Source organism: Panthera leo, chromosome E3 (assembly GCF_018350215.1).
Source record: "Panthera leo isolate Ple1 chromosome E3, P.leo_Ple1_pat1.1, whole genome shotgun sequence".
NCBI classification, from domain to species: domain Eukaryota; kingdom Metazoa; phylum Chordata; class Mammalia; order Carnivora; family Felidae; genus Panthera; species Panthera leo.
This window is the reverse complement of record NC_056694.1, coordinates 31,605,217-31,622,719: the sequence shown is the minus strand read 5'-3', so window position 1 is coordinate 31,622,719 and position 17,503 is coordinate 31,605,217. Positions and strand designations below refer to the sequence as shown.

Genomic DNA, 17,503 nt, shown 5'->3' with positions numbered 1-17,503 from the left:
CAACAGTCAGCACAACGGGATGAGTCACGCTCTGTTTTTAGTGCATGATGTGACAGGACCCTACTACCCCAGGAAGTATTCCAGCAAAAATTCCTTGAGATAAAGAGGAAACAACAAGGAAATGATTAGGTATCTATGAGAAATAAAAAGTACGGCAGTGGCTGCCGTGAACAGTAAAAGTGAGGGCAGGAAATTAAAAGAGGAGACACCACATACGCGAATTAAGGACCTCGTTAGAATAACCTGCAAATGCTTTTTCCCTATAAAGATACCATCAGAGTCGTGTGACTAGGTCCCTGAGGACCCTTTTGAAAACAAAAGAGAATCTTTTTTTTTAAAAAGGGTCAGAACATCTCGTTTATCAGGCTTTTAAAGGCCAAGAGTTCATTTCCCTTTTAGCAAAACATCCGCACCCAACATTTAGTAATTGCCAAGTTAGGCCGTTCATCCTCCTTGCTTAGGTCCCGTCCCCGCCTGCCGGGCTTTCAGGGGCAGTTGCTGTCATCACTGGACTTGGAGTCCGCCTGCATGATGTGAAGACATCAAGGGGAGAGCCCCGTGGCGGACGTTCACGGAAGTCTGCACACGTGGGGAGAAGGCTCCTTGAATCCCATGAACAGGGTACAGTGAGGAGTCGTCTCCATTTCCAGCTTGCACAGGAGGGACAAGCCGGGCATCAGGAGAACTCGATGGAAAATGAGGCACATGAAAGCCTGGGTCAGCCAGGGCCTGACGCCCGGGGGACTCGAGAGAGGAGCTGCTGTCTGGCCCAGGTGAACGTGGCTCTTTGCCATCCATCTCGGCATCCACTGGAGGCTCATAAGACCGAGAAGGCAAACGAGTTCTGACGGCCACATGCACGCTCGTGAAAACACTGTGGGAGGGGTGAAGTTCTTACCAAAAACCACCTCCGACCTTGTGACACGAAAGCCCTTTTACCCCGGGTCCCTGATGGCGCATTTTTTTTTCTTTTTTTTCCCCCTCAATGGAACATTTTTTTACAATACATTCTATTCGAAATAGTTTAGTAACAGCTAATGATTTGCATTTCATTTCTGTGAAGCACCTTAAACCCTTTTCATTTTCAAAAGAATCCCATCTGCCCAAATATTGAGTAAAGATCGAAAATAGTGAAAAAAACTTACCTGCTACAGGGGAAAAATAAGATAGTAGGGAGACGGTCAACCATGAATTCCCAAGGAAGGTCATTCTGAGATACATCAATCCTGACAACGGCAGAGGGAAAGATGAGAGTAAGTAAAAGATCGGCTCAAGACACTCCGAACTCAAAGAACTTTCTCCAACAAATGAAGATCCTGGCCCTCTGAGTGAACGTACTACTACGCCAGGATGGGTGCAGCTCAGGCGACAAGAACCGACGCTTCCAGAACATGCAACTTTCTCCACTTTAACTTACGGAGCAGAAGGGACATGTCCTGAGAGTAAAAATGAACTTTCAAAAGAAAAACACCTCACTGACACCTCAGGAGCAGTCCACGCTCCCCTCACGGGGTCTGGGCAAGCAGTGAAATCCCTGGACTAGCTCTGGAGAAAGGAAATCATTGTGCAAAACACATCAAGCCTCTGAAGAGGTAAGAAAACTGGAGAGTAAAGGTGATGCTCTCTATTTTATATTTATATTTTGTAACTCCGGATGGAGGCCACAAAACACGCATTTTCTTAGCAGATTTTAGATTAATTCTCTAATCTGGAAAATGCCATGTGTGCTGAATTACCCAACCTGGGGTTTATTACTGGTGAAGCAGGTAGTGGCCCCTCCTGCAGCCGGCACTCAGCTCCCCCCCCAACCTCAGCTGGCAGGCACTGCTCAGATGGAACAAAAAACACAAACAAACAAACAAACAAACAAACAAACAGTAGTCCTTGAAGAAGGGAGCAGACCTTGGAGGGCCATTCGGACAGGCGGTTCGGGTATCAATCGTCACAAATAATGCATACAAAAGTGGGGACTTTCTGAATCATTAACTTGATAGTAGTTCTCAGAGAATCATGGCAATTGGGCGTCAACCAGCGCCATGCACTCGCCCAAAAGGGGGACCCCTTTAGAATGGTTTTAAACAACTCAACAGCACTCCCGTCTCTGCCTGGGCGAGCCTACCTGAAATGTCAGAGTTCCGTTTTTTAAACAAGTGGTAGGGCACGCTCTAGCCTATCATCAAATACCGTTTTTCCTCCCGACTTTCACTCCAAAATCATGTAAAATTGAAAGAAAAACACTGTTGTAAATATCACTCAGAATTCCACTGGGCCAATCGGGCCTTCTTTCTGGGATTCTCATTCAGGCTTGGTGTATATACCCACATGTTGTTAAGAGCAGTATTCATATATTTCGAATGCAATTCTTTTCAATAATTCTACGAAAAGCATTGTTCTAATAAATGGGCAAAAATCCCATCAAACGCCCAACTGTAATTTACTTAGCTGTGCTTCTACCATTAGATACAAACAATGCTACAGGGAGTGACTAGCTCATGCTTCTCTGCGAGTCCTAGTTCCTTAATTCCCCAAAGTAAAATTAACTGGGTCAAAAATGTATAACAGTTTCTGTGCTTTCTTACAAATGTTGCTAAAATGCCTTCCAAAAAGGTGACGCCAATTCACTTCTGCTATTAGCTCCATCTCTGTGCCAATTTCACTCCATTTTATCAACACGAGATTCTGTCACGTCAAAGCATCTGTTAATAAGTGTAAATGATACTTTGTTATTGTTTTCATTTACATTTATTAGGCTGTAACTTCCACACTTGCTTACTTATACTCTCCTCCTTATACTCTCCTCCTCCGGCCGTGAAAAAGCCTATTCGTGTCTTTTCTTCACACAGGAGTCCCTCTCGGCTGTTTCTCCCCGGACCCCCAATTTGTCGCTGCGGTAAAATACACACACAACGTGCCATCCGAACCACTCCTGAGCGCACAGTCTGGTCGTGCAAAGTGCATTCATAATGCCGCGCGGCCGTCCCCACCACCCAACTGCAGAAGCGTTCTGTCATCCTGAAAAACTGGGGAATCTCTATCCGCTGCACAGCCCCCACCCCCGCTCCCCCGGGCACCCACCATCTCCTCTCCGTCTCTGCGAATGTGACTGCCCTGGGTGCCCTGCATATGTGCGATCGCGAAGGATGTGTCCTTTCGTATCTCTGTATCTCACTTTGCACTGACGCCCTCAAGGTCTGTCCACCTCGTAACGGGTTTCAGAATGTGCTTCCTTTTTAAGGCCGAGTAACATTCCACTGTGTGGACAGACCGCATTTTCTTCTCAGCAGCTCCTTAAACCTTTGTCATTTCTCAGGGTCGGAGTAAGAGCGCCTGACCGGGAAGTCTGGGCTCTCACTTATAGTCTGTGCGACTCTGGGAAAGTTACCGCATCTCTCTGTGCCTCAGTCTCCTCCTCGGTAAAAAGAGAGTGACAGCCGCGCCTGCTTCACCGAGTGCGGCAACAATTAGGTCAGAGGATACGTACAAAGAAAAATCTCACGGTGCAGTTTGGCTCTATGCTGCTCAGAGCAGACCCAGCGGGTGAAACAGAGATGCTGTAAAACATACCTATTTTTCTTTCTTTCTTAAGCCTATTTTCCTTAAGTCTTTCACTGCACACTTTTCTAGTGCAATCTGTCCATCTTTCTTTATTTTTTTTTAACTGCTTCACTTTGGAAAGTTTCCATCTCTCAAACTAGCAAACTCAATATTCTATGTTCTGGTGTTTTTCCTATGATTTAATCTTTGTACTGAATTCTGTCTGGAAGGCTGAAATCTAAACACCACCTGCACCCCCCCCCACCCCGCCCAACAGCTTAGTACCTATCCAGTCTTCATTTGAGGCTTGTCTCTACAAAACAGTGATTTAAAAACGGTTTTGCTGACTACGGAGCCCACATCCGGTACCCACGGAATCACAAAACCAGAACACAAAGGTACCAACCAGTGTTTCTCCCTAATGTGAGGAGTGAGGAGGGAGGACAGACCTGGCGGAGGGATGTGCTCCGGGTCCCGGGGCCGGCGGGCGGCACGTCAGGACCGCCCCCTTTCACCGGGCCAAGGCCACCGTGCCACGGAGCTCCGTGGGCACCCTTCCCATGGGGTTCCGGGGAGCCGGCCGCTGGCGGGGAGGGGTCAGCGCCGCCCCCACACTCACCCTCCTGGGAATTCGGTCGGGGCTACACACACTTGGCACCACGGAAGCAACGCTCAGAACTCACTGGGAGCACGCGGGTTTCGATGAGGTTCTGCTCTGGCTTCAAGCTGACAATCAAACTGCACCCAGTCTCACCCAAGGTTTATGAAAAGCGGGCAGGCCCTCGCCAACCACACGGCTACGCTGTGAGGAGCGAAAACGGACAGAAGGGGCTTCCTTACCGGGCCACGGTGAGAGCGTCCGCCGGCAGGAGGCGAGCTAGCTGGATGAAGACGTGATTGAGGGATGGACAGAAGCCGCACCACTGTGCGTAATAAAGCAGCAACACGTCCTGGGGGAAGGGAAGACGGTGGTCACAAAGGGCGCACGCGTGTCCCGACCGCGCTCGGAACCCAGCGGGCATTCAGGAGCTGCTGCTTACTGCACCCCTGCCAGGGAATACCTCCAGCTTCACATCGTTCCAATTCTGTGCTTTCTTAAGGACTCTCTGCGGTGAGAGAAGCGTCGGGTAACGCGTATGTCGTGCAGGGAGACTGTCCCGCGACTGACCTGGGCCTTCTCAAAACCCAGCCTTCGCCCCGACGCCCGCCGCTTCGGCAGCTACCTCACCAGGGAGAGGTGGCTGGATTTGTGCCCCTCTGACTCCATACCTGTTTTTGAAGGACCACTTCCCAAAAGGTATCAGTTGTCACTTCCGTGATTAAATGCTGAGGGCGGAACTGGGCAGAATCACTTCCAATAAGGTGCCTTTTCAAGGGACTGTAGAGAACGCTGAAGTTTTGAATAAAAGACTCTAAAATAAAGAGAAAATGAGATCAGCTCTTGGCGAAGCACAGGGGGAGCAGCTGGCCTACTGTACACTCTGCATGTAAAAGCTGGGATGGCTTCACAGGCTGGCACTCTGAACACCTCGCCCACAGGGAGCGCCCTGGACGAGGCTGCCCGGGGTGGGGGTGGGGGGCGGGCACCAGGTTCAGCTCTGAGTGCGACCTCGGCAGACAGTAATCTAGCTACCAAAACACCACGCGGAGTCACAGGCTCTAGGATTTACAGGCCAGGAGTTCTCTTTTCTCCTAACGGGGCTGGTCCCCAAACAGACACCTGATCGACATGCCACCACCCCGTAGAGACTTCAACCTACAACGCTCAGACCTTTAAACAGCACTACAGATGCGGCTAACTCCACAAGGTACTGGGAGGTGACAGGCGTTTAATACTTGAGGCGGGGAGCTGTGGTTTTTGTTTCCTTTGTTCAAGTCCTTCAGGTTTCTTTCTTGAAAGTGTAGGAAAAATAAACTCACATTATATTTCGTGGAAAATCCCATAAGGCTCACAAATAATCCAGAAACCTAACTCGAACCAACAGCTTTCCCCTCCCACTGCCTTCAGACTCCTTGGCACCTGTCTAGAGCAGCACTGATCGGCGGGTCCCTTCTTTCTCTCTCTCCTCTCTCCATTTTGAGGTCCTAACGAATAGTGAGTGACACTTTCCGTAGAGGGAGGAGGAAGTGAAGGATGTCCTGTGCATACTAAAGAGAACTCATTATCTGCATCTGAATAACTTACTTGGCTATGTTTCTGAAACATAAAACCAAAACTTATCTCCTAATCTGAATGAAGCCTCAATTCTGAAACTGCCCCAGAGACAGCGAACTTAACAGTCAACTCTCCAAACCAGCAAGACACAGGTACTTTTTCACAAGGACCCTTACAAATTTTGTCACCAACTCCAAGACAAAGAGCTGAGCTACATGTACATTTCAGAGCAGATACGGAAGAGGACAAGAAATTACGGGGCGCCTGGGTGGCTCAGTCGGTCAGGCGTCTGCCTTCGGCTCAGGTCATGATCTCATGGTTCGCGGGTTCAAGCCCCACAGAGGGCTCTCTGCTGTGCGTGCAGAGCCCGCTTCAGATCTTCTGTCCCCCTTTCTCCCTGCCCCTCCCCTGCTTGTGCACTCTATCTCTGAAAGGAAGAAAGGAAGGAGGGAGGGAGGGAGGGAGGGAGGGAGGGAGGGAGGGAGGGAAGGGAGAGGAAAATAAAACTGAAGAAGGCTTCTTTCAGATTACCCTCAAGTTCAAATTGAACACATTATGAGCTCACTGAATGCTTGTGTATTACTGAACAGAATTCGGGAAAGACCAATAAACACTCCAAAAATACAGGCTTGTTTCACTTTAGAAAAACTCCGAACACCAAAACGTAACTTTAGAAAACACCAATCAGGAGTAATTTACAGTAACGATAGAGAATGCAATTCATAAAGCAATAGGTCACAGGTTCCTTTAAACACTCGGGAGCTTCACGTTTATAATGTAGACCTTGACACAGGACAAGAATCAACATTTACATGAGCCTTTCCAAAGGTGGCCATTGTAAGAAACAAGCTTCGCCTGGGCTTAAAAGAAGACAGCTAAAAGGACTATTATTTAGGGGGCTTGGAGTTTCCTCTTGCTTTCATACCCTCTAAAACTTGGAAAAGAAAGGTTTCCCTCTCTACCAAATTGCTCCTGCCTCCATCTGGCAAACGCTGGCTTCCCCCACATTTCCAGTGAGGCTGAACTAACACGGCTTTTGAATGCTCACTTCCTCGTGTGGACATCAAGGATGTCAGCAGAGCCCCGGGAACAGGACAGCTGGTGTTCCTTACAGCCGCTGCCACCACCGAGCCCCGAGGTCGAGCTCCCGGATGCTTTCCCAGAATGGGCCTTACCCACCCCGCCCCCAAAAGTGGTTTCTGCTGGTCTGCAATGTGACACTTGTTTGTGACAGTTCAGGCACCCAAGGTCACAGCAGCGTTTCTCAAGGAGGTACAAACAGCGGCAGAACAAATTAGGTCTGGTGGCCTGGAAATTTCTACATCCAAACCCGTGGGCCAAAAGGGAGGACAGGCTGCTGTGCAGGTTCAGGGCCTTCTGTCTCAGCTCCTCTAGAAGGGACCCCGCTGTCAGGGCTCAAATTCCTCAGCCCCCGGGATGCTCCCACCCCATGCAGCTCACTCCACCTCCAAACAGGACAGGGACCGCCAACTTGCAACACGGACTTCTACCCACCCCCCAAGGGGCTGCATGAGAAACCTAGCCACAATTTGCAGTCAGGAAGTTTCCGGTCCACTTAACAGACAAAACCAGCTTCTCTTAAAACTATGACCAAGTGCAGTCTAAAGAATTCAAATGAGCTAAAGAGCTGACATCACCCATGACCAAGGGTACTGCCATCCCCGGAGGAAAGTTCCCAGTGTGAGGTTAAGGGATCCTTTTTACGCTTGGGGAAGGGAGGCGCCCACGGTACCTAGGGTGAACTTCCTAAGAGCTTCTTTTGGATCCAGGACGTAGTGAGACTCTTCTCTCACATCGACAATCGTGGCAAATTCCTTCACCCGGGTGGCGCTCGGAGCCCCCAGCCTCTCTGCATACAACCAAAATAAATTCGAATCCAAAAGGTAGATGTTCAGGGTCTTGTTGGTTCTGCAGCTCAGGCCTGTGAAGTTCGCGCTGCTCACGTCCACCTCAGGAAAGAGATAGCGGTTCTCCTCAATGTGAGGAAGGGAGCCCGGGGTCTCAACATGGCATTTCTCCTCCAGGGAAGAAAACACAACGGCCGGGGTTTCAAAGACACCTTGCGCAGAATCCACGAAGCCCGTCGCGGCCCTGTTTATGGTCCTGCAACATGCAGTGTAGTAGCTGAAAGGGCTGTAGGAGCTGAGGAAGTTGCTGCACTCCACGCTGTGGGACACCACGTGATAAAAGGTCCGCTCCTTGAGGTAGAAAGAATCCAGAGCTGCCGCCATCTCAAAAAAGCTGCACTGCGGCACGCCGGCCGAGCTGGGCCCGAGGCCCGCCGCCGTCTGGTTGACGCACAGCTCACAGACGTTGTGGGTCCTGGAGACGGGGCGCCACTGGGGCAGCACCACGGTGTTGCAGCAGGGGGACGCCGCTATCGGCGACGGGTCCGGCAGCCGGGCGGGGGGCTCGGGCGCCAGAGACCGGAACAGCGGGGCGTCCGCTCGCCGCAGGTGCCGAAGGAGCCGCTCGACCACCTGGTCCCCGTGACAGTTGTTGTACTCCAAGGCCACTTCGGTGATCTGAAACACAGGGCGGAGCTCGTGAGAGGCGCAGCGAGGGCCGAGGGGGCGACCCCGCAGCCGTCAGGCCTGGAAAGCATCGGAGTGTGAGTCACAAGGAGCCCCGGCCGGACGCGTCGCCTCAAACGGGAAGCTGCCACACCAAAAGCCTGAATCTAGAGGCTCGGGGTCTCTTTCGGAACACGCGCCTCTGACGACAGTGAACCACCCGTGCAGAGAAGGGGCCCGAGAGGCAGACGTCTCCGTCCAGCACAGGACCAGAGCGAAGCTCGCCCCTCGACGTGCGTCCGGCCGTCGAGCGACCAGCAACAGGTTTTAAATCTCAACGCCCAGGGGAGCGCCTTTGCCTTCACACCTCTGCCCCTCTCCATACAAACGATGTCTTCCTTCTTCACCTCCACTAAGTCTAAAAACTTCCCAAACACCTGAGTGGATCAAAGTATTTCACAGCATAGGGGTTTCCAAATAAATCCACACCTCACAGGAGGCTCCGAATTCAACCTGCTCCAAACCACTCACCAGTTTTGGATCAAATTTGAATTTGGATCAAATTTGCCAGTTAGTTAAAAGGTGTAAAGTCACTCAGGACTTTGTTTCATTAAAGTGTGTGTGTGTGTGTGTGTGTGTGTGTGTGTGTACACGGACGTGTGTAGAACCATTTAATGAGTGCTTTTCCAATTTCAAAAAAAACCTACAAATTTTATATATGGTATTTACAGACAATGTTAACTCAAGACATAGGCATTCATACAGAAAAATACCCTGAATAATTCTTGGGCATAAAAAAAAGATCATTTTAGATGATAAACCAGTGTTTCACTTTCTTCCCCATACAAAAACCTCTCAACCCTTTCTGGATAAGTCTCTGAGAGCACACGGGACTAACCAAGTCAAGCCTACATGATCCATAAAGGGCCCAGCAACCCTCCGGCCCCATCTGAGGACTGCTTTGCACTCAAAGACACAACAGATCACTACTCCTAGCCATGCCCCCCAGCCCCCAGAAAAAAACCACAAAAATTCAAGTATTTACAAAGTCCAGGTAGGAGCATACTAAGGGCAAGATTCCTGAAAACGCGTTTTTCCTCACAGCCACATAAAGGATGCTTTTATATTATTTATTATTTCATTAAAAAAAATTTTTTTTGACACATATTCATTTTTGAGAGAAAGAGAGCGCAAGTCGGGGAGGGGCAGAGGGAGGGAAGACGGAGAATCCAAAGCAGGCTCCAGGCACTGAGCTGTCAGCACCAGAGCCTGATGCGGGGCTCAAACCCACGAACCTAGAGATCATGACCTGAGCCAAAGTCAAAGCCGCCAGGTGCCCCGATTTCTTCTAATTGAAGAAAATATCTTGGGGGCACCTGGGTGGCTCAGTCAGTTGAGTGTCTGACTTCGGCTCAGGTCATGATCTCACAATTCCTGAGTTCGAGCCCCGCGTTGTGCTCACTGCTGTCAGCTGGGAACCTGCTTGAGATCCTCTGTCCCCCTCTGTCTGCCCCTCCCCTGCTCGCTCTGTCTCTCTCAAAAACAAACAATGAAAATAAAAGAAAGAAAATATTCTGTGTAGAGTAATGCTCTTAAAAAGTGAGGAATTCTTAGTTTTCTCCTGTAAACTGAACTGGTTTTTACTCTTCTATTACTTTGACACAACAGGCGGCTTTACACGTGAATCGCTTCATGTCCTATTTCATTTCACGTGAACGAATAAGGAAAATGTGACAAATAACCTGAAATGTCTGTGCTATAAATGCCTGCTTCCATTTTCTTTAATCAGATAAATGTTCAAGTCCCAATAAGACAACCGTGACTTTGCTTATCGGACTCCGATGCCGTGAATGCCTTAAAGCAGTGCTGTTCAAGCTGAAAACAAGTCACCGGGTCTTTTGACAAGCACACTGAGATGTCTCAGGACCCCTCTAGGACTCTCTCTAGACACACAAGGGGGTCAGCGGCCTGACGCCGTGTGCGGCCCATGCCGTGTCCTCCGGAGCCGGGAGCGTGTGCGAGCAGCTGCTGGTCCTGGACCGGGCCTCGCAGTGCAACGACCACACGGCCACCCGCCCGTGAACCCCCCGCCACGCCCCCCACCCCAAAGCCCCGACTCTACCGCCCTCGCCGTATGCTGCCTCCCTGCGCTCAACAGCCCGTAAGCTTCCTCAACCGTCTGCCACTTCCCATCCCCACCACCGTCCAAGTCGAGCATTTTACATCTTCCCACTTTCCTGGAAAACGTCGATAATGGCAACACACGGTTCTGCTGACACCTCTCCTTGGTCAGTGAGGCTCCGATGGCCACGATTAATCCTGAAGTCCTCAAAGCAGCCCCCAAGGGCCTCTCCTCTTCAGGCTTTAACTCTGTGTCTCTCCAGCCAGCCCTTTATGGGGGTCACCACCCGCACTACATCCGAACACTGGACCCGCAGCAACTTCCCTACCTCCGGCCACCGAGAAACTCTGTCCCAAATGCCTGCCCTGTCCGAAGCCTCTCCCAGCCTCAGCCCCGCCCAGCCCAGCCCCCAGCTTCCTGGGACGGAGCCCTGTCTCCTCCAATTCCCCCCAATCCAAACCTGGGGCTGACCTTCCTGTGCCTTGAATTACAAGGAGCAAGCTCGTGCTGCCCTACGGCACAAGCCTCTGGGACCATGAGAGCAAGGCTGTGTCTCCTCCATCCTTCTCCCCACGGCTCCCTGACACAGTGCTCAATAAACATTTGCTAAATCGATCTAAAACAAAGAGGGAAATGTACTGCGCAGAGCACTCTGCTTGGCTAAGGAGTCCATAATACTGTTAGGATGCCATCTCGTTTTCAACAACCCCTCAGCCATACGCTGATGTTACGGGAATCCACTCACCTTGCGGGGACACTCTGAGCCTTGAGGAAAGGAGCCACAGGCAAACTCTGATAATACAAGGCGGCCTGGCCGCAGATGGAGGAAGTGGGGGAGAGAAGGGAAAAAGGCAGAAAACCAAGTGCCTTCCCACCAAGGGCCGAAATCCAACCACGACCCCCTGAACAGAGGAACCGGGCTCCGGTCAGAGACCACCACCCCATCCAGGACCCTGGCTTGCCCAAACCAGACAAGAACAGAATTCTCCAGAAAGAAATTTTAAAAGTTGGAGCAAAGATCCAAAACCAGAGCTAACATCTTGGTTAAAAATCCCATCTCTCCTACAAAGAGCCTTAAGGCTGTTATTATTAGATGCAGTGAAGGCCGAGTAATTTGGGAGAAAGTCTCAGTCCATAAAATATCTGAGCCAGTGAAGGTTTTCTGAAGAATTAAGTCTTATTACATCAAGTCCTCCCTAATCAGAGAAGAAGAAACAAACCGATTTCATTTCTCTCCTCTCTTCCACTAAGCCAGGGTAGCAGCAGGAATAACAATGTTCACAAAGAGGCCCCCAGAGTGGCAAAGCCAGGGGTCTGGCTGGGCAAGAACCCCATCTCGCCATCGCCTCCAGGCAGACCATCAGGCTCTCGTGGAAGGGCTCAGGGAGAGGCGGCGTCTGGTTAGCCCTGCCAGGGCTACACTGGCTGTCTGAAATTGGTTCTGGCCAACGAAGGGATCCTTGAGGGAAGGAAAAAATAAAACCCCCCAGGAAATCCAATTTAGCAATCCCAGGCGCTCCCCGGTTATTGTCATTACTCTAAGTGCCTCCAAATGACCCATCTAGAAAATAAACTGACACCCAGAGAGAGTGAGAGCTCCAGACGAAACCAGAGAGGCAGGAGGAGGGGCAGGGACTCCTGACAGCGGCTGCCTCTGGGAACCGCTCTATCCACGCGACAGGAAAGGCTCAGAGAAACAAGGGGGCCAGTGTCACCACTCCACTCGGGCTGCCGGCTGAGGACGGCCAGGGCTTGCGGTCGGGCATCCCCGAGGCCACACCCGCCCGTGCCGCTGGCCAGCCCCTCTATCCCACTCCCCGAACCGGTCACCACAGAAGAGCGACGTCTGGTCCTTCCCCGGCCAGGCGCGGTTCGGTGTGGCTGTCCCCGCCGACTCCCCCAGACCCGAGCAGCTGTCAGTGTGGCCACAGACGCTGCGGCGGACCCTGTCCCGGGCACGGACGGACGGAGGGAGTATCGCCACGGAAACGCGGAGAACCCTCGGAACGTGGAACGTGGAGCGAGACGTCCAAGTTCACGAGGTTCTCCTGCTCCTTACAGGCTATCTTTGAACATGACGACTCTTACCTCGTCTATTAAAGGGTGGCTTTCGGCTAACGGATTGAAAGGCAGAAACACAAGCAGCGCCGGGCCCTTCTTCAGCTCGTTGTTCAGCAGGAGGCTCTTGCCGCCATGTGGACGCAGCCAGCGGAGGAGCGCCTCTCGGTTCTCCAGGGCCCACTTGTGGATGTTCTCCGCCGTGTAGTTGACGGCCTCCCTGGGAAAGACCTGCGGAGGGCGACACAGGGTAGACGCGGGGCCGGCCCCCGGGGGCCCCCACCGCCCCACCACTGCCCGGGGGCAGACGGGAGATGCGGGGACGGGACCTGCCCCCGCTCCTCCAGACGCAGCGGCGCCTACCAAGTGCTTGGGAAAAGCAAAAAGTGGCTGCGAGAAGTGACTTTCCCATCACAGATGCCTCCTGCTCCCTTCAGACAGACCCAGCCAGGGAGAGAGCAAAGAACTCTCCCTGGATGCCTCTGGCAACAAGGACCTCTTCTGCCCTGGCCAAGGGGACCTATTTCATTTGACTGGGTTCTTAGAGAAGCATCAATGGATGAATCAGAGAAATTATCAAGTCAAGGAGCCTTTAGATTTTTACACTGCTTCCTCGAAAATCGGCTCGTAGGGCGGGAGCAGACCCTCCGCTCGGGCAGAGGCTTGCATGGGTTCTGGTCACCTGTACCCCCCAGGGACTAGAAGAACAAATACTTGAACGGATCTGTGAATGACCTAGAACCTGTATCGGGCCACAGATCACACTTAACGTGTATGGAATGAAGCAAAGAGACACTTAGATTTTTTGCTTTTTTTTTTCTGAAACAACCGAAGAACATCAACGTAAAATTATTTCTGAAATTCCAACGAGATGAATCACTGGGTTTCAAACAAAACTGCCCCCCCAAAAAAGTGCTTTGGAGGATTCCACGAAACAAGATATTTTGTACTCTCCAAAGCAGAGGCTTAAATTGCTTCGTGACAAAGACGTCCACGGCTATTTTAGAAAACCGGTGTCCCAGGAATACTTCATTTGATAAGAGGAATTCTGCTGTTCAACCAACCAACCAACCAACCAACCAACCAACCAACCTTAGAGACTACAAACCTGATCAGTAAAACCCACTGGATCTGTCAGCGCCGTTCTCACAGCCCTACCTTCTCTTCTCTATTTTAAGTTCCTTGCTCAGAGCCCTCCCCTGTGGATGCACCCGCCCTGTGCTGGCTCTACGAGGAGGATGGAGGAGAAGGGCACACAGCGAAAGCAGAGCAAGTCAGAAGCTTAGACAGAGGCACGAGGAGAGCGGGAGAGAAACCACCACCACAGTGACTCTCCAAGTGGGACGGCGGGAGGTTGAAACAACATACCCAAACGTCACATACGCATTTCTATTTGGAAAACACAAAAATACACTGGACTCTGGGAACAGGAACTACAAGAAATAAAGCACAGCATCTGGGCTATGAGGGACCTGCAGAAGCCAGGGGGACTGGCCACCAAGGGGGTACCCTGGAGAGGGCCTAAAGGCGCCCCCAGAGGCATAAGACTTGCGCGCTGGGCTAAGGGGAGCGCAGGTTCAACGGGCTGCGTACAGAGGGTACAGAGACACTGGCCTTCACTCCACCTGTCAGTCAATGACACTGTCAATGAAGTCAGAGACAGAAAATGCTTAAGAAAAATAAACTCTCGGTGATGGGACTGAGGATGCAACAATAAATTAAGCAGAGGCACACGACTAAGCAGGATACATACAGGTCAAAAGCTTAGAAATAGCTGAGTTGGGGCTGGTCCAGCAAAAAGCAAGTGAAATCAGGGAACAAAGACGACAATGGAGAACTGAGGCGCTCTCGGGTGAGAAGCCATCAACTTCTCACTGTGACTTAACAACAACTTCAAAACCCATTTCATCAGCTAAGGAGAAAAGCGCATCACGTTACTACTCCTGACCAATGGCACAAATGAACAACCAACGTCGTCGCCTTATGGAAGCTTAACCTCTGAGGACACGGGCCCAGAGCAACAATTCCCCAACAGATTACGCCTGCAGTTGCATCCAAGGAGGAAAACTAATGAGGCCAGGCCCAAACCAAAGAATATAAACAAAGAATTTCTCGATGTTACATTCGAGAGCCCTCTAATGCCTGGGTTCGTAAGTGGGGACAAGGGCTCCAGAGTGGGGTTGCAGAAACCCTAAATTTGCATATAAAATCATGTTCGCTTTCCTAGGGAGAGTGCCCAGAGATTTTATCCGATTCTCAAAGAAGTCTGTGACCTAAATAAGGTTAAGAACCACTGCACTAATATAAATGTGATTTCAAAATACTTACAAGTGATGTGTTGAAATGTCTATGTAAATACACACTTCCAGAGTGTACTAAGGATACCAGTTTCGCAAGATGTTTATTTGTGATAACCCCAAATCGTACTGTTCCTAGGTAATCTGAAACAGAAAATTTTCCTTTATTAAAGAAAAAGCCTATGCCTTAAAACCACCACAAAACCCAATCATCAAGTCTTGACGCACAAATTCCCCAGAGCAAAGTTCTTTCTGGTCACCTAGCCTAGAAGAGGAGGAGGAGGAGCTGGAGAAATCTCCTCCAGAAACAGACCTCACGTCTACTCCTGAGTAACGTCTCTGATCATCACCCGCACGCTGTCTCCCTGCGACGACCCGACCTCATCGCCGGCTACCTGGTTCCCCTCACTCATTAGCCCCGCTGGAGAGCCCAGGCACATGATGCTCTGTCTGGATACTTCCACGGCTGGCCTCTCGTCATTCAGATGTCAACTCCAGCCCCACCTGCTCCGAGAAGCCTTCCCTGACCACCCCGCCTCGATGCAAACATTTAGAGGATGAAGTCCGTAATGGAAAACCGGGGCTTCCTCCCCGACTCACGTAGATGCTCTACCAGTACTCCATTTTTTTATAGCACTTATTAACATCTACAGAATCTGGTTGATTTATTTTTCTCTTCTTCGGTCCAGCTTCCTCGGAACTTATGTGAAATTAGGAATCTTGTTTATAGCTATTACCCCAGTACCTGTAGTGGTGCCTAGGCATATTAAGAGCTCAAAACATATGGGTTAAATGAATGAACCTAGCATGAACAAAGAACTCATACAAATTAATAAGAAAAAGAAAGCAATTAAAAATGGGCAAACCAAAGGAAAAAATGTAAAAGGCTTACAAGTACATGAACACACACTCAACTTCCCTATTTCAGAGGAAAGCCCGTTAGAACAAAATACCCCCTTTTCCCCTCCAACTGCCCCAGACTTGAGACAACAGGAAGTACCAAGCACGGTGAGCGGTAGAGAGATGATACTCGGATACAACGCTGGTGGGAAACGGTGACACGGCAGCTGCTCGGGAGCACAAGCAGCTGCACCTGTCACAGGGAGGTGCGGACACAGGCTGCAGCCCCACTGCTTCTCCGCACACGTGCACCAAGAGGCACACGAAGGACAGTCACCAGGAAGTACTCTGCAGATGTGAAAAACAATGGGGCAGGGCTGTCTACACAATGCCATATGTGAGTGAAAAAGCAAGCTGAAGAAAGATAAAGTGTACCTCTTCATTTAAAAGGTTGGCTCGGTTGGTTAAGCGTCTGACTCTTGGTTTCGGCTCAGGTCATGATCTCATGATTCGTGAGATCGAGCCCCACTTTGGGCTCAGCGCTGGCAGCGCAGAGCGTCCTGGGGATTCTCTCCCTCCTTCTCTCTCTGCCCCTCCCCCACTCGTGCTGTCTCTCTCTCAGAATACAAAAAATAACGCACACCTGATGAAACAATATACGTTTGTTTCTTAGAGGCACATGTGTTCAGGAAAGAATAAAGCCTCCAAAACGTAAGAAAAATAGTTGTGGCCGGGGGGCGGGTGGGGGGGAGAGATCAAAGAAAGTGTAAGCTTTCTTTCCCTCAAGGAGTACACACAGCATTTGTGTGCCTAAAAATTGACTACAATATCTAGTACTCGTGGAGAGCTAGTGGATAAGACGATGTAGGAAAAGGTACATTCTTTCCTATCCCCTTTCTGCTTTATTAGATGTGAAGTAAGACATCGGTTTAACTTTAAATGTTACCAAGTTATACCCAAGCAGCCAAAATATAAAAATATTAAGGTACTGACCACACCAAGCTTCCAGCTTAACCCCACTCCCTGGCAGAGGTGCCCTCTTCCCCTCAGACAAGGTGCGACCAGCAGGGAGGAAGCAGGAACAGCAATCTCTGAGGCTACGTTGGACCATCTATCTTTCCCCCAAATCTGAGGAGTTTAAAATAGCACAAAACCGGGGCGCCTGGGTGGCTCAGTCGGTTGAGCGTCCGACTTCGGCTCAGGTCATGATCTCATGGCCTGTGAGTTCGAGCCCCATGCCAGGCTCTCTGCTGTGGGTGCAGAGCCTGCTTCAGATCCTGTCCCTCCCTCTCTGCCCCTCCCCCACTTGCACATGCACTCTCTCTAAAAAATAAACAAACATTAAAAAATAATAACAAAAACATAAAACGGCACAAAACCAAAGAAACACCAGAAGAATAAGTCACAAGTGACAGAGATTGGTTATGTGTGGAAGGAAGGGGGGCCAGGACGGGAAAGGAAAGGAAACGGGTTCTGGAGAACAGGGGTGAGGCAGCCTGGTCCTGCTCAGAGACCTTTGTGTATCAGACCCTTGGAACCAGAGCATGGTTCACCCTTCACATCCTCAGAAACGAAAATCATTAAATCGACCACTAGGTGCGGGAGCCCAATGTGGAATACAAGCACTAACAAAGAAACGTAACTGCCACTCCACGGTGGAGGGGGTAGGGGTGGAGAGTTAAGAAGTGAGTCACTGAAACAGTGTCCCGACCAAGCACTGCAAATCTAAAGACGACGAGAGCCAGGATTCTCAGGGTGGGTGGACGAAGTTCGACATTAACGGAAGAGCGCTCTACTCTGGTGTGAGACTGGAATCAGAAGGAATTTTGATAAACTTACAGCTTTTCACACATACATGCGTGCGCGCACACACACGTAACAGAAACAGAACTACAAACATATACATACGTGTGGGTATAAATACATAGATGTCCTAGCTCTACCTGCTGAAAAGGCCTAAAAG

The 17,503-nt window shown here is 50.4% G+C and overlaps 1 protein-coding gene across 2 annotated transcripts in view; it reads right to left on the bottom strand.

The window, feature by feature from the left end:
* The window catches only part of TXNDC11 (thioredoxin domain containing 11), a 59,730-nt gene that overhangs the window by 3,923 nt on the left and 38,304 nt on the right, over positions 1-17,503 (bottom strand). For both annotated transcript variants that reach the window (XM_042922949.1, XM_042922950.1), the window contains 6 exons: positions 14,732-14,844; positions 12,434-12,634; positions 7,443-8,235; positions 4,804-4,946; positions 4,375-4,484; positions 1,146-1,226 (listed from right to left, as the gene is read on the bottom strand). In XM_042922949.1, the coding sequence (XP_042778883.1) occupies positions 1,146-1,226; positions 4,375-4,484; positions 4,804-4,946; positions 7,443-8,235; positions 12,434-12,634; positions 14,732-14,844 (1,441 nt within the window). The remainder of the gene's footprint in view (positions 1-1,145; positions 1,227-4,374; positions 4,485-4,803; positions 4,947-7,442; positions 8,236-12,433; positions 12,635-14,731; positions 14,845-17,503) is intronic.